Source organism: Bos grunniens, chromosome 2, assembly GCF_055505025.1.
Source record: "Bos grunniens cultivar Pamir isolate PY7600 chromosome 2, Bosgru_T2T1.0, whole genome shotgun sequence".
Lineage (NCBI taxonomy): Eukaryota > Metazoa > Chordata > Mammalia > Artiodactyla > Bovidae > Bos > Bos grunniens.
The window spans coordinates 14,974,869-14,990,971 of record NC_141166.1 but is presented as its reverse complement, the minus strand read 5'-3'; the positions used below and the strand labels follow the sequence as shown (position 1 = coordinate 14,990,971).

Sequence of the window (16,103 nt, the reverse complement as noted above, 5' to 3'; positions counted from 1 at the left end):
GTCCAGGCTTCCTGCCGCATGGCCAGGAAACAGGAATCAGTCTGCAGGGGGCTTGCGGTTTGCCAGGAGAAGCATGAGAGTCATTTCAAAGTGATCCATTAACAAGCACACGCTGATGTCATGTGAACCTGGCCAAGACACGCTGGGGGAACGAGGCAGAAAGAATGACTGCCACCAAGTCTGGGCCCAGGCACCAGAGTCCCCGTCTGGCACCAGTGCTGGAGACCAAGCCGAGGCTGCTGCCAGCGGGCACCTGCCCCATGCTAGGCCGGGGCAGGTCCCTGTGCCTGTGGTCTCCCGCAGTCCTTCCAAGGAAGAGAGAACCCAGCAGTAACTCTCTTCAGGCACAGGAACAGACTCAGAGATACACAGCATCCGGACTCCAGTAATGACATCTATTCCTACAGACATTAAGAAATGTGTGGTTCTATAGCTAGTGAACGGTGTGTAGGTAGCTCTTCAGTCTACAGTAGAGCCAAGTGGGAGGTGTGGTGCTGGGAAGGCAGGGCAAGAAACTCACAGCCTCGGGTGTGAACGAACACACGGGCAACGAAGAAGGGAGCAGGGGTGAATGATACTTTAGGGGCATGATTAGAATGAACATGGTCAAGGTGTGTTCCCCACGTCAGGTACTATTCTAAACACTTTACCTTCTTAACTCACTGAAGGCTCGGAATGAGCAGGGCTGGGTGACGGCACGTGGGGTGCAGGAGGGGCCGGGGGAGACTGACTCTAAGTCCATCTCAGACCTGGTAGAGCCTGGCCTGAAATCAGGTGGGCTGCCAGGGAGGGTGCCAGCTTCTATTGCTGGGCGCTGCGCCTTGAAGGGAGGCCGGCTGTCAGAGTAGACCAAGAAAACCCCGTGGTGGGGAGCAGCGGTGCATTCATGCAGCACATAGTTGACGCATGCCTCCTCCAGGGCACTGGGGATTTAAAACCGAACACACGCCCAGCTTCTGTGGAGTATTTAACATGCAAATGTGCATCGTGTGTCTGTAAGGGGAACAGAGTCTGGGTGGCAAACACTGAACGTGAGCATTGCAGGTGCCAGGCTCTGCCTTGATCTCCTTTACGCCTCCCTGTAAACTATCCCCGTTTTACAGAAAAGGAAACGGAGGCAGAGATTTTTTTTTCCCCTCCCAAGCAGCCTGCCAAAAGTTGGGCAGGTGGTCAGTTAGGACCTGCACCTGGATGGGCCTGACTCCCGGCCTCCCCCCTGTGTGCGCATGAGCGTTCTGGGAGATGCTTTTTGAGGAATGATGCTGAAATAGTCGTTAAGAGGGCAGTTGAAGTCAATGGTCCTCAGTCTGCATCTCGCCTCTGTGCCTTGCTCGTCCTGTGACCTTTAGCAAGTTACTTGCCTCTCCGAGTTCTTTGTCTTGTTTTTAAGCTGGAGATAACACCCAACACACTGAAACAATTGTGGTGACTAAATGAGAAAATACAGTGAGAAAATACAGGAAAAGTACTTAGCACAGAAAGAAACCATAGTTATTTACTACACAGAAGACCCTCTGCCCCTAACGTGTAGGGGAAGAACTCTTTTGGACTGTCTTAATGGGAGGGTCCCCCCTCTGGGCCTACCTCAGCTACCCCTACAAACCATCTGGAGACTTTCGAGCTGAGAAGAGACATCAGCTTTGTGCCAGCCCAGGTTCTCAGCTCTGCAGGATGAAGGGAAGGGGCAGTGATGGTGAGAATGAATCAGAGGGACCTGCAGGCTAGAGAGAGGTGTCCACTCACCCGTGTCTCTTCTTGGCTGCAGGGGGTGCCCGGGCACAACGGTTTGCCAGGACAGCCCGGGCTAACTGCAGAACTGGTAGGTACTGGCCAGATCTCATTGCCCGCTGCCTCCCCTACTCTTCTCGGGGCTGAGTTTGCCACGCCAGCACCCTTAGCCTCAGTGGGGGTCCCTCTTCCCTCCCTCTTCCCAGGCTGGGAGAAGCCTGGATGCCATGTGGCTTCCCAAGGCTTCACCTGGTGCCCTAAGTCCCCATACCCCTTCTGAGCCCTCGTGTCTGTCTCTTTCAGGGATCCTTGCCCATTGAACAGCACCTCCTGAAGGTAAGAGCGTCAGAGGAAGGGCACGGGAACTGGCAGGGCTTCCCCTAAGGGGATCGTCATAGTCAGCGCTCAGCTGCATGGCGCTGCTCACAGAGAGCTGCAGATGGAGCTGTTTGTGGGGACCAGGCATGCCACACATCTGTATAAGGGGGCCTAACATAGTGCCGGCTCAGAACAGACCCCCCAGTCAGTGTTTGCTGAACGAGCGTTTGAAGGAATCCTGCAAAGGCACCCGTGTGGCCATGGGTGCTCTTGCCAACTGCACCTGTGAGACCTGCCCACAGCTGCTGCTGGTGAGGTCACACAGGTGGAGCGGGCAGGGGGAAGGTGCACTCTTCTGGCTGCCAGGCAGGGAGGGGCCTGTGAGGGTTATGCGCTATGGTTGACTGGGTGAGGGCCTGGAAGAAGCCTCCGCTGTCCCCTGGTCAATTCAGAAAGAATCCAGGAAGGAGCGGGGTTTGAGAGGCAATTCTAGTGGTGCAAGAACCAGGAGCTGGGGCCTGGTGGGAGAGCTGGCCTGGGCCAGGGCTGTCAGCAGCATTAAGTCCACACCCCAGGGCCATGGTCTGGTCTGACCTCCCACGCTGGGCACCACGGGTAACACAGCCTTTCATTGCTCAATCACCTCTAAAGACCAGATCAGGACTCTTCCTCCTCCAGCTCAGCATCCCTAGGGGTCCCTCCCAGGCCCTGGCCTCCAGAACCCTGCCCCATCCTGGTCACCCCCTTCTAGCCCTGGCTGGTAAGTGCTCTGGACCTCCCATGAGTCCAGCAGTTCTGCTCAGAACACAGCATGGGGTGCCCCACCCTGCTGTGGACAGCAGTCATTGTCAGAAGTAGCTTGAGGTTGGGTTAACCTCCTGGCGATAGTTATAGGTTGGATCATGGTGAGGCTGTGGCAATGAACCCCAGCTCTTCCGCCCTAGGCCTCTGGCAAGCCGAGGTTCCCCAAGGTCTGCCCCTGGGCAAGTGATGGTATGACTCCACAGGTAGCATTCAACAGTCTCTGTGTAACATGTCATCTGACAGCTTCGAGATCAAGTGCTCCATGGAGGGCCCCCGACAGGAACTGAGTGTGGTCTGGAGAAGGGGTCCGATGGCGCCCCAGGGGGTGCTGACTCCCACAGGCTCCCACAGCCCAGGGGAAGCCTGAGTCTGTGGACAGAGCGCTCGTTACACCCTCAGATCAAACTCCAATCCAGGGTCCCACTTAACTTTAGATAAGTCAGGCTGTTTCTTTCAGCCTTGGCTTTCTCATCTCCAGAGTGCTTGTAAGATGACCCGCCTCATTGCACTGTCTGGGTTGAATGCGATCATGTGCAGAGGCCTGTCACCACGGCTGGTGTCACGAGTGCTGAGTCAATGACAACCATTATCATTGAGCTTCACAGCGAACAGTGGCGATGGAGCGGCAGCTCCTCTAGAGGCCCACGGATGCCTCCCCACCCCACCAGGCTGTGGATAGATGCCCGGCTCCCGAGTACTCTGAAACTGTAGTCTAGTTTTCACTAGAAGGTTTCATTTTGAAGGGGAGCGAGGACTCATAGCCTCCATCAGACTCTCAGAGAGGTCTGTGACCCCGAGAGGTTAAAGCCTCCAGGAAAGAGGAGGACCTTTCTTGTCACAGGAAGACTTCAGGCCCGCACACTGGGGAGCCCGTGACAGCCGGGACCTGCTATCCCATCCCCAAGGCTGCGAAGGGCCGGCAGCTGTTTCCTTGGCTCCCATGGGCAGAGGAGCTGCTGTGTGGAGCTGGCCTTTTCAGGCTGAATCCTGGTGGCATGTCCTCACAGTGGGCGCAGGTTGCAAGAACAGCCAGGACAGATGGTCACCCCTCCCCACTGGCAGGCCCCTCCGCCTCCTCCCACACAGCTCTCTGCAAAGTGGCGTTGGCTTGGCCCCACCCGAGCTTCTTCCTGGAGGGAACTCAAAGCCAGTGTTGGGACTGGGTCCCCAGAGGAGGCAGCTGAGCGGCTGCAGGGATGTGGCTGGGGAGGAAGAGAACGGTGGCTGGGGAGGTCCTAAGAGTGTGGGTGGGGGCCCAGTCTGCAGGGCACCCCGGACTGGGTTCGGAGCAGGCATGCCCCCCATCCAGCCCATCCTGGCCCTTCTCTGGCCCTGGCCCCACCACCCTCCCCTTCTCATCAGAGCATCTGCGGGGACTGTATCCAGGGCAAGATGGCTCACGAGGTGGCCCTCATGGAAAGCGGAGAGAAGGGAGACCAGGGCATCCCCGGCGTGCCAGGCCTCGACAGTTGCACCCAGGTAGGAGGCGGGGGCGGGGGGTGGGGGGCTCGGGGTGGCCCTGGTTGGGGGGCAAGCTCCCTGGCTGACCCCCTGATGCTGACCGGGCCTCCGGCTGTCATCCACAGTGCTTCATGGAGCGGGAGCGCCCGAGAGCCGAGGAGGCCCGGGTGAGTGGGCCTCCATCTTCTCCTCGCCTCCTGCCCCGTGTCCCACGGGGCTGCTCACACTCACCGTCCATCCTGCTCCAGGGGGACAACCACGAGGGAGACCCGGGCTGTGCAGGGAGCCCCGGGCTGCCGGGACCTCCGGGACTGCCTGGCCAGAGAGGAGAAGAGGTAAGAGCCTGGGCTGGGCCCCAAGGTGGCTGGAGTCTGCACCTCAGTGACCCTCGGTTCCTGAGGGCAGTCTCATTCCTGCCAGCAGTCTCCTTGGACCTTCTGGTGGCTCCTCGTCTCCCCCTGGGAGTCCTTCAGGGGCCGTAAGGCGTCAGGCCACCCCGCAGTCCTCACTGCGCTGGCTTCATCTGCCTGCCTGGCGCCCGGGGCCTCCTCGCAGTGCTGGGCCCTCGGCCACTCTTCTTTCCTCGGCCTGCAGCTCTTTCTTCTCCAGGGCTCACTCCCTCACCCCTTCAGCTCCACCCCCCCCCTTTTTTTCCCAAAGATCACCTTCTCAGTGAGATATTCCCTGTTGTTCAGTCACTAAGTCACGTCCGACTCTTTGCTGGACCACGGCACGCCAGGCTTCCCTGTCCCTCCCCATCTCCCAGAGACCTTCCTTGACCATCTTCTAGAAGGGAGCCCCCCACACACCCCGCATCCCTCGAGCCCCAGGCCCGCTCCCTGCCCCGCGCGCCTCGCCCTCTGGCGTCCTGTGTTCCCTTCCCTCGGGAACACACTGCAGGCATCGGCTGAGCACTCACCAGCCCCTGTTCGATTCTTTCCTGTCCACCTCTTCCCAGAACGTAAGGGCCACAAGGCAGGGATTTTAACGTCCCAATTACTGTTGTGTCTTCAGCACCTGGGTTGGTGCTCAGTACGTAACAGTTGCTCGATAAATGTTTGCTGGATGATTGAACAGACCGAATGAAAGCTTTACCAACCAGCGCTGACAGCAGCTGCCTCTTGACTCTGTGGCAGGCTGGCGGGGAGGGCTGTGGAGACCCGCCCTGGGGCGCTGCGAGCTCTGAGCCTGTTCATTTATTTCCCGTGGCTTCCTTCGCAGGGTCCACCTGGTATGAGGGGCTCCCCGGGTCCTCCAGGCCCTATTGTGAGTATCCGTGGTCTTCTGGGCTGCTTGAGAGGCTCTCAAAAGAGACGTAAAACCCAGACACCATTCTGCTGCCTTGTCCCAGGAAGCTGGGCAGGACAGAAAGGGGAACGTCTTCTGCCTTTCCCTCGTCACAGCGTCTGCGGGGACTGTGGTCTCCCACCTCCGAATCCCCCAGAGCTGGCCCGCTCCGCCCCGTTGTGCCTGTGGTCCTGCTTAGAGGAGGCCTCGGGGCATATCCGTGTTTCCCTCTCCGCCCACCCCCCATCCCTGCTGTGTTTTGCACGACGGCTCACGGTCTGGATTGTCAGGAAAGCGTGTGGCAACCTGCAGGCAGGGGCCAGAAGCTAAGATGGAGCCGTCCTCCATGGCTCTGTAGGGCCAGTCTCTAGGACAAGCCTGCAGAGGCCAGCCTAGGAGCATCTCCCCTGGCGTTGACATGGCAGGGTCGTAGAAGTGACTAGGAAAACCTGGAAGAACTGAAAACGCTTCCTTTGGAGGAGAAAAAAAAAAATTGGCCCGTGGGAGCCATCTTAGAACCAGGGAGCCCTGAGCCGGGGGCCTGTGGAGGTCAGGTAACAGGCACCATGGGCTTCCACTCTGGCACTGGGGTTCACCTGGACGCGGGAAGATGTGGGCCAGCGGTCTAACTGCGGGGGCTGTTGCGCGTCTCCACCATCAGCAGAGCCATTCATTCTTCCTGGAGCCGAGGCGAGGAGCAGGTGGCTTCTGGGCCAAGACCTGGGACGAGTCTCTTTTCTAGCTGCCTTGATAAGACCCCATGACTTCCTTTCCCCGTGAACCCTCAGCCCCAGACCGTGACCCAGGGTTACTGTGCTTGTGAGATGTGACCTGCCTGTTTCTCCCACCAGGGCCCCCCAGGTTTTCCTGGTGCTGTTGGCTCCCCCGGATTGCCTGTAAGAACCTAGCGCTGCTCGACCTCCCCTCCCCTGCCAGCCAGGTCTCTGTGGCTCTTGCTCGTCTCCCTTCCTGCCATGCCCTGGCCTCCCTCCTCCGTGTGTGTGCGTGCGTGTGTCATCGTCGTCATACCCCCGCAGGCTCGGTAGCTAACGACACAGGTTCCCTGAGGTCCCAGCAGCTTGGACAGCCTCCCAGTCTCTGACTCTCTTTCCATTTTTCCCTTCTCCCTCTTCTCCTGCTCTCTCTCTCTTTCTCTCATCGTCTGTCTTCTCCCCCCCTTCCGTTTCCCTTTTTTCTCTCCCACAATCACACATCACTCCCCCCTAAATCCTCCGGAGCTATTTTACCTTCTTATTTTAAGCTGTTGCCTCTAGGGGCCTCTTTATTCCCTCCCTTCTCACTCTGCCTCCTGCTTCTCCCACCTTTGGTGTTGACTGAAGATTTGCTGAAAGTAGTTCTTGGGGCCCTGCCAGGCACCTGGCACAGAGCCCGGCAGAGATGCCAAAGCTTTAGGGCTTCACACTGCAGGCTGGCACGGGTTCACTGCCCTGCTGCTTGGCGGGGCTGGTCCAGAGGCGCCCCAGGGATTTCAAGGCGGCCACGCTTGCAACCTTTCCCATCATCCTAGGGGAAGCTTCCTCCTCTTCCCTTCTTCTCTGGCTCCGGGCCAAGTCTGCTCTGAGGCTGGGCATGTGGTGCCAGCAGTAGGGTTTCCGGGGGTCACAGGGCCCTGCCCCTCCTGCCCAGTGTCTTGGCCACCTCCTTCTGCCTGGTGTCGTTAATTGTTCTGCCTTCATCACATCACAAGTACGTTTAAGTCCTTCTCATCCTCACTGTTGCTCCCTCCTGGGTCATGGAAACTAACCTCCTGTTTTGTCGGACTTCATGTTCCCGGGGTTGGCTCCTCTCCTCCTAGGGCTGGTGATGGCAGCTCAGGGAGCAGGGCCCCTCCTTGTCACAGCTCCATCTGTCCCCACGTCCTCATCCTGGCCGGACCTTGTCTGTTTCTGCTTGCTTGGGTGGAGGGGCCATCTGTCCGTCTAGCCATCTGTCTTGTGTCGTGGAAAGGTTTGGGCACCGCGTCTCTGGAAGGCATGAGGGAGAAGGGGCAGACACAGCCCCTTAACGGTGTGCGTTGCATCTATGAAGTCCAGGTTGAGGATGAGGGATGGGGACTCTACTTTGCAACAGATATCCCCAAAGAGACAGGGACTGCTCTGGAGGGAGCCTTCCTGAGTCCTTCCCCAGCATCCCTAAAGGAAGTTGATTTTTGCCTGGGGTTGGGGGCGGGGGGCTTGGACAGGTAAGTGTCGGGCATCGGGTAATACATCTTGGTGGGGAGCACTCTAGGGACACCTCTGCTGACAGTTGCCCCTCGGAGGGAGCACATGTGTCACTCTCCTGAAGGTGCGCCCCAGACAGTGGTCACAGTAGGACCCACCAGTGACAGTCACCCGCCTGGGCGGTATCTCTCTCTGGTGGCCCATCGTGGGGGCCCTCGCTCCTGAGAGGCACCCGTATGTGGGAATTTATACCTCTGACAGTGTTGCCCTTCTGGGTCCACCCCCTATGGTCACTTTGCTGGGGACACTCTGGGGGCCACCAGCAGCCACCACCCCTCCACCTTTGCCTAGAATGGGAACACAGGGCTGCGGGGCTGTGGGGAGGAGGCAGGGGCTGGGTGGGGACTGCCCTCCCCTGCAGTTTCTCATGATTTTTCTCTCCAAGGGTCTTCAAGGAGAGCGAGGCCTCAGGGGCCTGACGGGAGAGAAGGGGGAGCCGGTAAGAGGGGGTGGCAGGGGGTGGTGATACATGAAGAGCCCTGGGGAGACGAGTTGGGCCCCCTGGGGCGGTTGTCAAGTGGAAGACGGGGAGGTGAAACTCTTTGCCCCTCAGCCCTGATTCCCTCAGCACTGGGATCTTCACAAGCCCTCAGGATCCAAGGAAGCTGATCTCCAGGTGCCCTCACTCCTGTTAGGGGCAGACACCCCCATCCCCGGGGGCTTCCTAGCTCCCTCTTCCTGCAGCGTTTGGCCTGCTCCTTTCACTCCCCAACCCCAGTCCTCATCATCCCCCGCCTGGGAGGGTCTCCTCCTTTGGCTCGGCCCCCCAGGGTCCAGGCCTCTGGTGGTGGTCTCCACTGAGGGAAGCTGGCCTAGGGGACACGGCCTGAGGTGGTGGCTGTCCTGGGGGGCGGACTGGTGGCTGTCCCCGGGTGGACTGGCACCTGCTGAGGGGCAGCTGCAGGCTGGCTGGCCTTGGCCACCCTCTTACCCAGGGAGGGTGACAGAAACGTTGAAGGGCTGGCCCATCACGTCTCCCTTTCTTTGCAGGGTCCTCCAGGGCAACCTGGTTACCCAGGCGCCATGGGCCCCCCAGGACTGCCTGTGAGTAAGCAGGCCCAGGTCGGGGACAGGGTAGGGGGGGGGGCCGGGGAGGCGGGGTGGGGGTGGGGGGTCCCGGTGCCCAGGGATGGTGGTCAGTACAGGACCAGGCTTGAGCAGCCTCAGTGTGCTTCCTCCTTTATAAGCATTTCAGCGGGTGTTTTCTGCCAGGCTTTCCATTCAGAGACCAACCTCCCCTCCCCTCCCCTCCCCCGGCCATATAAGCCCCCTTGGGAGTGGGAGTTGGCCCACCTCTCTGCTTTGGGGGGAGCCCACAGCAGTCGCTACACATCAGGGGCCAGAGGCTCAGAGCAGCCGGAGCCTCCCAGGGAGAGGACTGAAGGTTGTCTGGTGGGGAGGGGGAGGGAAAGTTGGGGAGACCCCGCGGAGGCCCGAGTTCGGTAGACATGACTACCCTCCTCCTTTCCACCGAATGGTGGTGGGAAACCCGGAGCCGAGCTCCCGCTCAGAGAGCACCCCACCCCACTGGTTCCCAGCCTCTTCCTGGGTGCCATCTGCGCCCAAGTGCCAGTCTGGGTGCCAGCTGCAGTCTCCACCCCTCTCATCGCGCCGCGCCAGGCAGGCCGTGGGGCTAATTCCCTCTCTCTTTGCTGCCTGTCAGGGCATCAAGGGGGAGCGAGGCTACGCGGGTTCCCCGGGAGAGAAGGGAGAATCGGTGAGTGCCTGAGTGCTGCTCCCGCGCGGGGGCGGGAGAAAGGGCTTCAGATGGCTGGTCCCTGCCCGCCCACCTCCTCCTCCACTGCCGCTGCCTGGAGAGCTTCCCAGCTGCCCCGTGAACGCGAGACGTGACCCCAGCTTCCCAACCCCCTGAATCCTCCAGCTGCGTCTCAAGCAGTCGGTGCTGCCGGCTGGTTGCTGCGGGGGCGGCAGCTGTGAGGAGGATCCGCCGGGTTTAGTGGAGATGGCTTGGAGGGGCTGCCTGGAAGAGGGGACCTCCTCCCACCCCACGCCCACAGGCTGGAGAGCCAGCCCAACACTCTGGACCCCGCTGCCTCCAAGCCTGTCTCAGGCCACCCAGACCCAATGGTGGTTCAGCCAGTGTGCCAGACCCACCCTGAGCTCAGGTCATCAGTGGGAGCCTCCGGTGACTGGGCTCACCCCAGGTCCTGCAGCTAGTTAGTGAATTAGGGTGGAGGCTGGACTTGAACCCATCCCTGTTTGTTTCTAGCCTCCCCAAACCTTTGTCTTCCCTTCCCCATCACTCATGCCGCCCACCCACAGCCGCTGGTGAGGCCAGGTAGGATGCTGTAAACCCTGGTTGTGCCTTTATTCAATAGCACATCTTTCTCCAGGGGCCTTCTAGGTGCCAGGCTCTGTTCTGAAGATTCCTTGACAGATAAAACAGGCAGTTGGGCCCCTGGCCCTCAGGGAGCTAAGTTCCAGTGGGACAAGCAGATAACAGATGAATAAACAGATACACATAAATTAGGAGAGATGGGACTGGTGGAAAAAATCAAGCTGGAGCCATGAACAGGATGCTGTAGACAGAGGGTTAGGGAGGCCTCTCTAAGGGGGTGGCATTGGAGCTGAGCCTTGAATGGAGCTTCAGGGTCAAGGGTGGGGAAGGACATTTGGTTGTCCATGCTGGGGAATCCCAGAGGGAGAGGCCACGGGTGGGGGCACCCCTGGAACAGATTGGTGCCATGGATGGTTTGATAAGGTTTCAAGAGACCTGGAAAGTATAAGGGATGGCAGACATTGTAGGTAGAGGGGACAGTCAGTGGTGTGAATGTATGGTATTCAGGGAACAGCAGTCGGACCAAACCAGGCAGAAGATAAGAAAAGGTGAGGGAAGTGAAGCAGGAATGGGTGGTTGGTATCAGATCACAGGATGCCTTGAAACTCAGCGTTCAGTTGGCGGAGGGGAGCCATGGAGGGTGTTGGAGCAAGAGGGTGTTATAATCAGAGCTGTGTTGAAGAAGAGGAGCTGGCACTTAGAGTGAACTCAGAAGTGGCAGAACTAGTTAAGAGGCTGGTTCGGTAGCTCAGGCAAGGGAAAGGGCGGCCAAACACCAGGGAGAGGAGTCCTGCAGCCTGGAAGTGCCTCCGCCACATCCCTGCCTCTGCTCTGCGCCCAGCCCCTGCCCTAAGCCCTGATCCCCCTCCCCCAGCCAGAGGGACTGATTCTGCTCCTTTGTGCCACCAGGGCCCACCAGGATCTGAAGGCCTCCCAGGGCCCCCAGGCCCAGCGGTGAGTGAGGAAGGGGACAGGGAGATGTGGACATGAGAATCCCTGATCCTGCCTTGGAGTCTGGGGGACAGGACAGTTGCATGGGGGGTTGCATCTGGGGGTTCCAGATGCATTGTTCTCTGTGGTGACAGGGTCCCCGAGGAGAGCGAGGGCCCCAAGGAAGCTCGGGTGAGAAAGGAGACCAGGTGAGTGGTGACAGGGACCTAGCTGGTTGTTCTGACCACTGTGAAGGGCTGGAGGGAGGCAGGGAAGGGGGCCTCTCCCCGGTGGTCAGTCTTATGTATGGGAGTGGGGACCAGCTGTAGCCTCCCAGCCTCCACCATCCTTGAGCTGTAACCTCACCTCCTGCCCAGAGCCTCAGCTGCCGGCCTTCAGGGGCAGAGTGGAGGACAAGGCCCCACGACTCGAAGCAGCCTCACTGTGTCACTCTTTCCACCTGGGCAGCCAGGCTGGAGAGAGGGTGGCACAGCACACTGCCCCTTGCTTTCTTCCCCTAGGGATTCCAAGGGCAACCCGGCTTTCCAGGCCCCCCGGTGAGTGCAGACACAAAGCCAGCTCTGTCGGATGCTCCCAGTCTGTCAGGGGCAGGCCTGCTGAGGCCAGGCCGCATGAGGGTGGGCCTGGGGAGGGGAGGGAGGAAGGCCCGGGAGGAGGAACGGCCTGGGTGGTCAGGCCTGATTCCAGGAACAGAGACCCGGAGAGCAAGGCCTCCTGGGTGGGCCCCAGCAGCCCAGCAGCCCGGAAGTCAAAAAAACGCATCATGTTAACACAACGCGAAGGACACCCAAGAGGAAGAAGGAAGTGGAGCTCTTTTCCAGCCCCACTGTTCATCCCTGCCTGTTCCTTTGTTGGTTTAGGGTCCCCCTGGATTCCCAGGCAAAGCTGGAGCACCTGGCCCACCCGGCCCCCAAGCGGAGAAGGTGAGCAGGACCCCCAAGTTGGCCACACTCACAGATCTGAGCCACGCAGCTCCTAGCCCCTGTCTGCCCCCTCCCACCCTCACCCCCCCCACCCCACCCCCCCACACACACACCTAGTATCAGGCCTTCAGAAATTCAAGGACTGACTCAGTTATAGCAAGGATGGGCAAAGAGACTCGAGAATGGGCCCAGCAATTTCTGTAGGGCAACAGGGCCGGGGCAGACCAGTGGGCCACCAGGGCTGGGTCCAGGATGCCTCCTGGCCTCTGTGCCACCAAGCTGTGTACCTCCCCTAGTAGGAGAGGCTGGCTGGGGAAAAGGCAGAGGGGTGTGGTGAGAGGTGGCCCACTAGAATGTGACAAGGTGGCCTGGGCCAGCTTGCAGCTCCTCTAGGGCAGGGCAAGGAGTTGAGAGAAGCACATCCAAGACTGGAAACCCCCTGTTTAGCAGCGAGAGGAGCTCTGGGCGTTTGCCTTCTGGGTCTGACAACAGCAGGAAAGGGGAATGGGCCTCCTGGGGAGCCAGGCTCAGAGTGTCCCCAAGGGCCAAAGAGGGTAGGCATGGCCTGTGACCTGGTGACAAGGGTGGGAAGGAGCAGCAGTCGGGGAGCGCCCACATTGGCCATCCCTGGGTTTGGCTTTGGGACTAGCTCTGCTTTTGGTTTTGGTCTTTAGGGCTTCGCTTGTAGCTAAGCGGGTAAAGAACCTGCCTGCAATGCAGGAGACCCGGGTTCGATCCCTAGGTTGGGAAGATCCTCTGGCGAAGGAAATGGCAACCCACTCCAGTATTCTTGCCATGGAGAATCCCATGGACAGAGGAGCCTGGCAGGCTGCAGTCCATGGGGCTGCAAGAATCGGACACAACTTAGCCTCTAAACCACCGCTGCTTTGGTCTGGAGGCTGACGTCCCTGACTCAGCCCGCCCTCTGGGCTTCTCCAGATGTGACAGGCGGGCAGTGTCAGGAGGTGTCAGGAGGCCCGTAGTCTGACCTGTGAGCTTGGAGTGGGAGGATCACGGCCCAGAGGGAGGGGCAGGAGGTCTGTAGCCTCGCCTCTTTCCTCTGAAAGCGGGAAAGGACTCCTAGAAGGGGCCACCTTGGTCTAAGTTCAGGTGAAGAAATGAGGCCCAGAGAATGCTGGAAGGCCCTGGAGTGCTGGTGGCATTCCAGGGCACAGCAAGATAGCAAAAGAGCTAAGATTTGTCCCCCCCATCCCCAACCCCACTCAGGAGAACCCCCACACCCTTGCTGCCTCCCCGATCAGCCATGATTGAAGCAGTGGCGGGTGCCATCTCCCTTTACCTGGGTGGCGGCCCCCGCCAGAGTCTTCCGTGCTGGCTCTGTATCCAGGGCTGCCTGCTCTCCTTAGGCCAGTCATTGCCTACTCCCAAACCTCTGGGCAGCGGTTCTCCAGCTTGACTCCCTGCGGGGCCGCCATTTCCTGGGGTTGTGCTGACCCCTCCTGGTAGCTGGTGGCATTGCAGTACCACCTGAAGCTCTCTCCCCCTGACCCCTCCCATGGGGTCTCTGTCTGGAGCCCTTCCCCTTGGCGAGCCCCACAGCCACTGACTGCTCCAGGGCAGCCAGCCTCTTGCCCCTGGGGAAATGCTGCCACCTGCCCTACTAAGCTGCCTGCCTCGCCCTCCCTTCTCTGATAAACATTCTAATTCACACATTCTCTCCCACCTTTTCCCCTGCTCTGAACTGTCAGTGGGGGCCCAGTGCCTGTAGCGGTGTTTTTTGGGCTTTATTTTGTAGTTCCCAAGGCTTTTCCCTCATAGCTCAGTTGATAAAGAATCTGCCTTCAATGCAGGAGGCCCGCATTCAATTCCTGGGTGGGAAAGATCCCCCGGAGAAGGAAACGGCAGCCTTCTCCAGTATTTTTGCCTGGAGAATCTCATGGACAGAGGAGCCTGGCAGGCTACAGTCCATGGGGGTCACAAGAGTTGGACACGACTTAGCGACTAAACCACCATCACAAGGCTTTTACACAGAATCTCATGTGAATGCTCAATCTATAAAGCAGACTTGCCTGGCAGTCCAATGGTTAAGACTTCGCCTTCTGATGCAAGAGGTGTGGGTTCGATTCCTGGTGGCAGAGCTAAGATCCCACATGCCTTGGGCCCAAAAAAAAAAACAAAAAAATAAAGCAGAAGCAATATGGTAACAAATTCAATAAAGACTTTAAAAATGGTCCATATTTTAAAAAATCTTAATAAACAAACAAATATGCAAGTGGAGCTTCTCTGGCTAAGCAAGGGGTAGACCCACCCCTGGGTCTCCACTTTGTGCCCCCAGCCCCTCCAGAGTCCTCCAGGAGCCCCCAGGCTCTGAGAAGTAGTTTGAAAGCCACTAGTCCATTTGACGGAGAAGGCAATGGCACCCTACTCCAGTACTCTTGCCTGGCAAATCCCATGGATGGAGGAGCCTGGTAGGCTGCAGTCCATGGGGTTGCTAAGAGTCAGACACGACTGAGCGACTTCATTTTCACTTTTCGCTCTCAAGCATTGGAGAAGGAAATGGCAACCCACACCAGTGTTCTTGCCTGGGGAATCCCAGGGACGAGGGGAGCCTGGTGGGCTGCCATCTATGGGGTCCCACAGAGTCAGACACGACTGAAGTGACTTAGCAGCAGCAGCAGCAGCAGTCCATTTGATAAAGTCTAGTATAGAGTTCAGTGTCCTCCCCCAATCTAACTCTTCCAGCCTCCTCCCCACCCCTGCCATCATACAGGCTAGACCAGGCATGTCACCCCCTCCAAATCTTTATCCTTCTCTTAAGTCCCCAGTGGCACACCCTTTCCCCCTTCTCCAGCTGCCCAAATCCCAGCCACCCTTCAGAGCCCAGTGCCTGCGGACTCCTCTGTGACACTTTCCCTGACCGCCGACCACCCCCCAACCCTGTCCCTCCCCAGCAGAGTGAGCTGCGCCCTCTTCTGGACACCCAGTTCCCCTCGGAACGCCCAGGGCCCCTGACTCATAGAGCACAGGGACTGTTACACTGCCCTTCGTTGTCATGGGTCTGTGATCCTCACTGGACTGTGAGCTCCTCGGGGACAGGAGCCACCCTTGTTCCATCTGGGGGACCAGAGGCCCAGCCTGCATTACCAAGCACCTGGCAGGCCAGTCGGTCAGCCCTGGGGAAGGTGCTGGACTGAGCAGGCTCTGTCCCTTTCTCGTGGAGCAGTGCAGAAAGAGGATGCTCTGTAGATGAAGACAGATCTTCTTGGGCAAGTGATATGTGGGATACAGCCAGTTAGACCAGAACCGAACTGGGATTTGAAGCCAGCTGTCCTGACTTCCAATAGCCACCAGCCCCTGTGGCCCAGGGTCCCTTCTCCTGCTGGTGTGTCCAGGGGAGGGAGAGGGACAAGGTCCTGCTGACTTTGTTGGGGGGCTCGTTTCCAGGGCAGTGAAGGGATTCGAGGCCCATCAGGTCTGCCTGGTCCCCCTGGACCACCAGGATCTCCCGGGATTCAGGTGAGTGTGTCATAGCCTGACAGATGGGGTGTGGATGTGTATGTGTGTGTGTGTGTATGTGTGTGTGTTTAGGGGCGGGAGTGGGATGAGGGGTGGATGGGATGGAGAGGGTGGCAGGGCTGGTCAGGCTTCCACCTCCAAGGGCTCCAGCGCAACATGCAGAAGTGCCTTTTCCTCGTTTCCAGGGCCCCGCCGGTCTGGATGGTCTGGATGGGAAGGATGGCAAACCTGGCTTGAGGGTGAGACGTGGGCCCAGGAGGGCACCCCTTTCCTTCTCCTTCCTTCCCCAAGAGCCAAAGCCAAGGGAACCCTGATGAAAGGAGTTGAATCTCATCCCCCACACCGCTTTCAGGAGGTGCCCCCACCTTCCCTCAGTCTGCATCTCACTGCACCCCACTTTTCTGAAGGCCCCAGAGCCCCCTCGTTTCTCCATTCTTCCGGTTGGCCTTAACCAGGTTGGATGTCCTGGCAGGCCGTGAAGGCAGTAAATTTACACCCAGAAGCTCAATCAACTAAGAAACTAGGCTGGGCATCAGAAAGAACAGGCTGCACACACGGAGGGACCAGGGCAGCCCTGGCTCCTTGAGCCTGGTTTTACTGGGGTATCTGAAA

General features: G+C 59.0%; 1 protein-coding gene across 19 annotated transcripts in view; it reads left to right on the top strand.

Annotated features, from left to right (window-relative positions):
• The window catches only part of COL16A1 (collagen type XVI alpha 1 chain), a 56,210-nt gene that overhangs the window by 30,500 nt on the left and 9,607 nt on the right, over nt 1-16,103 (top strand). For 7 of the 19 annotated variants that reach the window (XM_086333410.1, XM_086333483.1, XM_086333445.1 and 4 more), the window contains 16 exons: nt 1,766-1,819; nt 2,032-2,064; nt 4,213-4,329; nt 4,437-4,478; nt 4,560-4,646; nt 5,533-5,577; nt 6,450-6,494; nt 8,227-8,280; nt 8,832-8,885; nt 9,505-9,558; nt 11,050-11,094; nt 11,226-11,279; nt 11,592-11,627; nt 11,952-12,014; nt 15,420-15,491; nt 15,677-15,730. In XM_086333410.1, coding sequence (XP_086189536.1) covers nt 1,766-1,819; nt 2,032-2,064; nt 4,213-4,329; nt 4,437-4,478; nt 4,560-4,646; nt 5,533-5,577; nt 6,450-6,494; nt 8,227-8,280; nt 8,832-8,885; nt 9,505-9,558; nt 11,050-11,094; nt 11,226-11,279; nt 11,592-11,627; nt 11,952-12,014; nt 15,420-15,491; nt 15,677-15,730 — 909 coding nt within the window. Of the gene's footprint in view, nt 1-1,765; nt 1,820-2,031; nt 2,065-4,212; nt 4,330-4,436; nt 4,479-4,559; nt 4,647-5,532; nt 5,578-6,449; nt 6,539-8,226; nt 8,281-8,831; nt 8,886-9,504; nt 9,559-11,049; nt 11,095-11,225; nt 11,280-11,591; nt 11,628-11,951; nt 12,015-15,419; nt 15,492-15,676; nt 15,731-16,103 lie in introns of those variants that run through there. The other 12 variants (XM_086333545.1, XM_086333534.1, XM_086333475.1 and 9 more) reach the window with 5 other exon arrangements.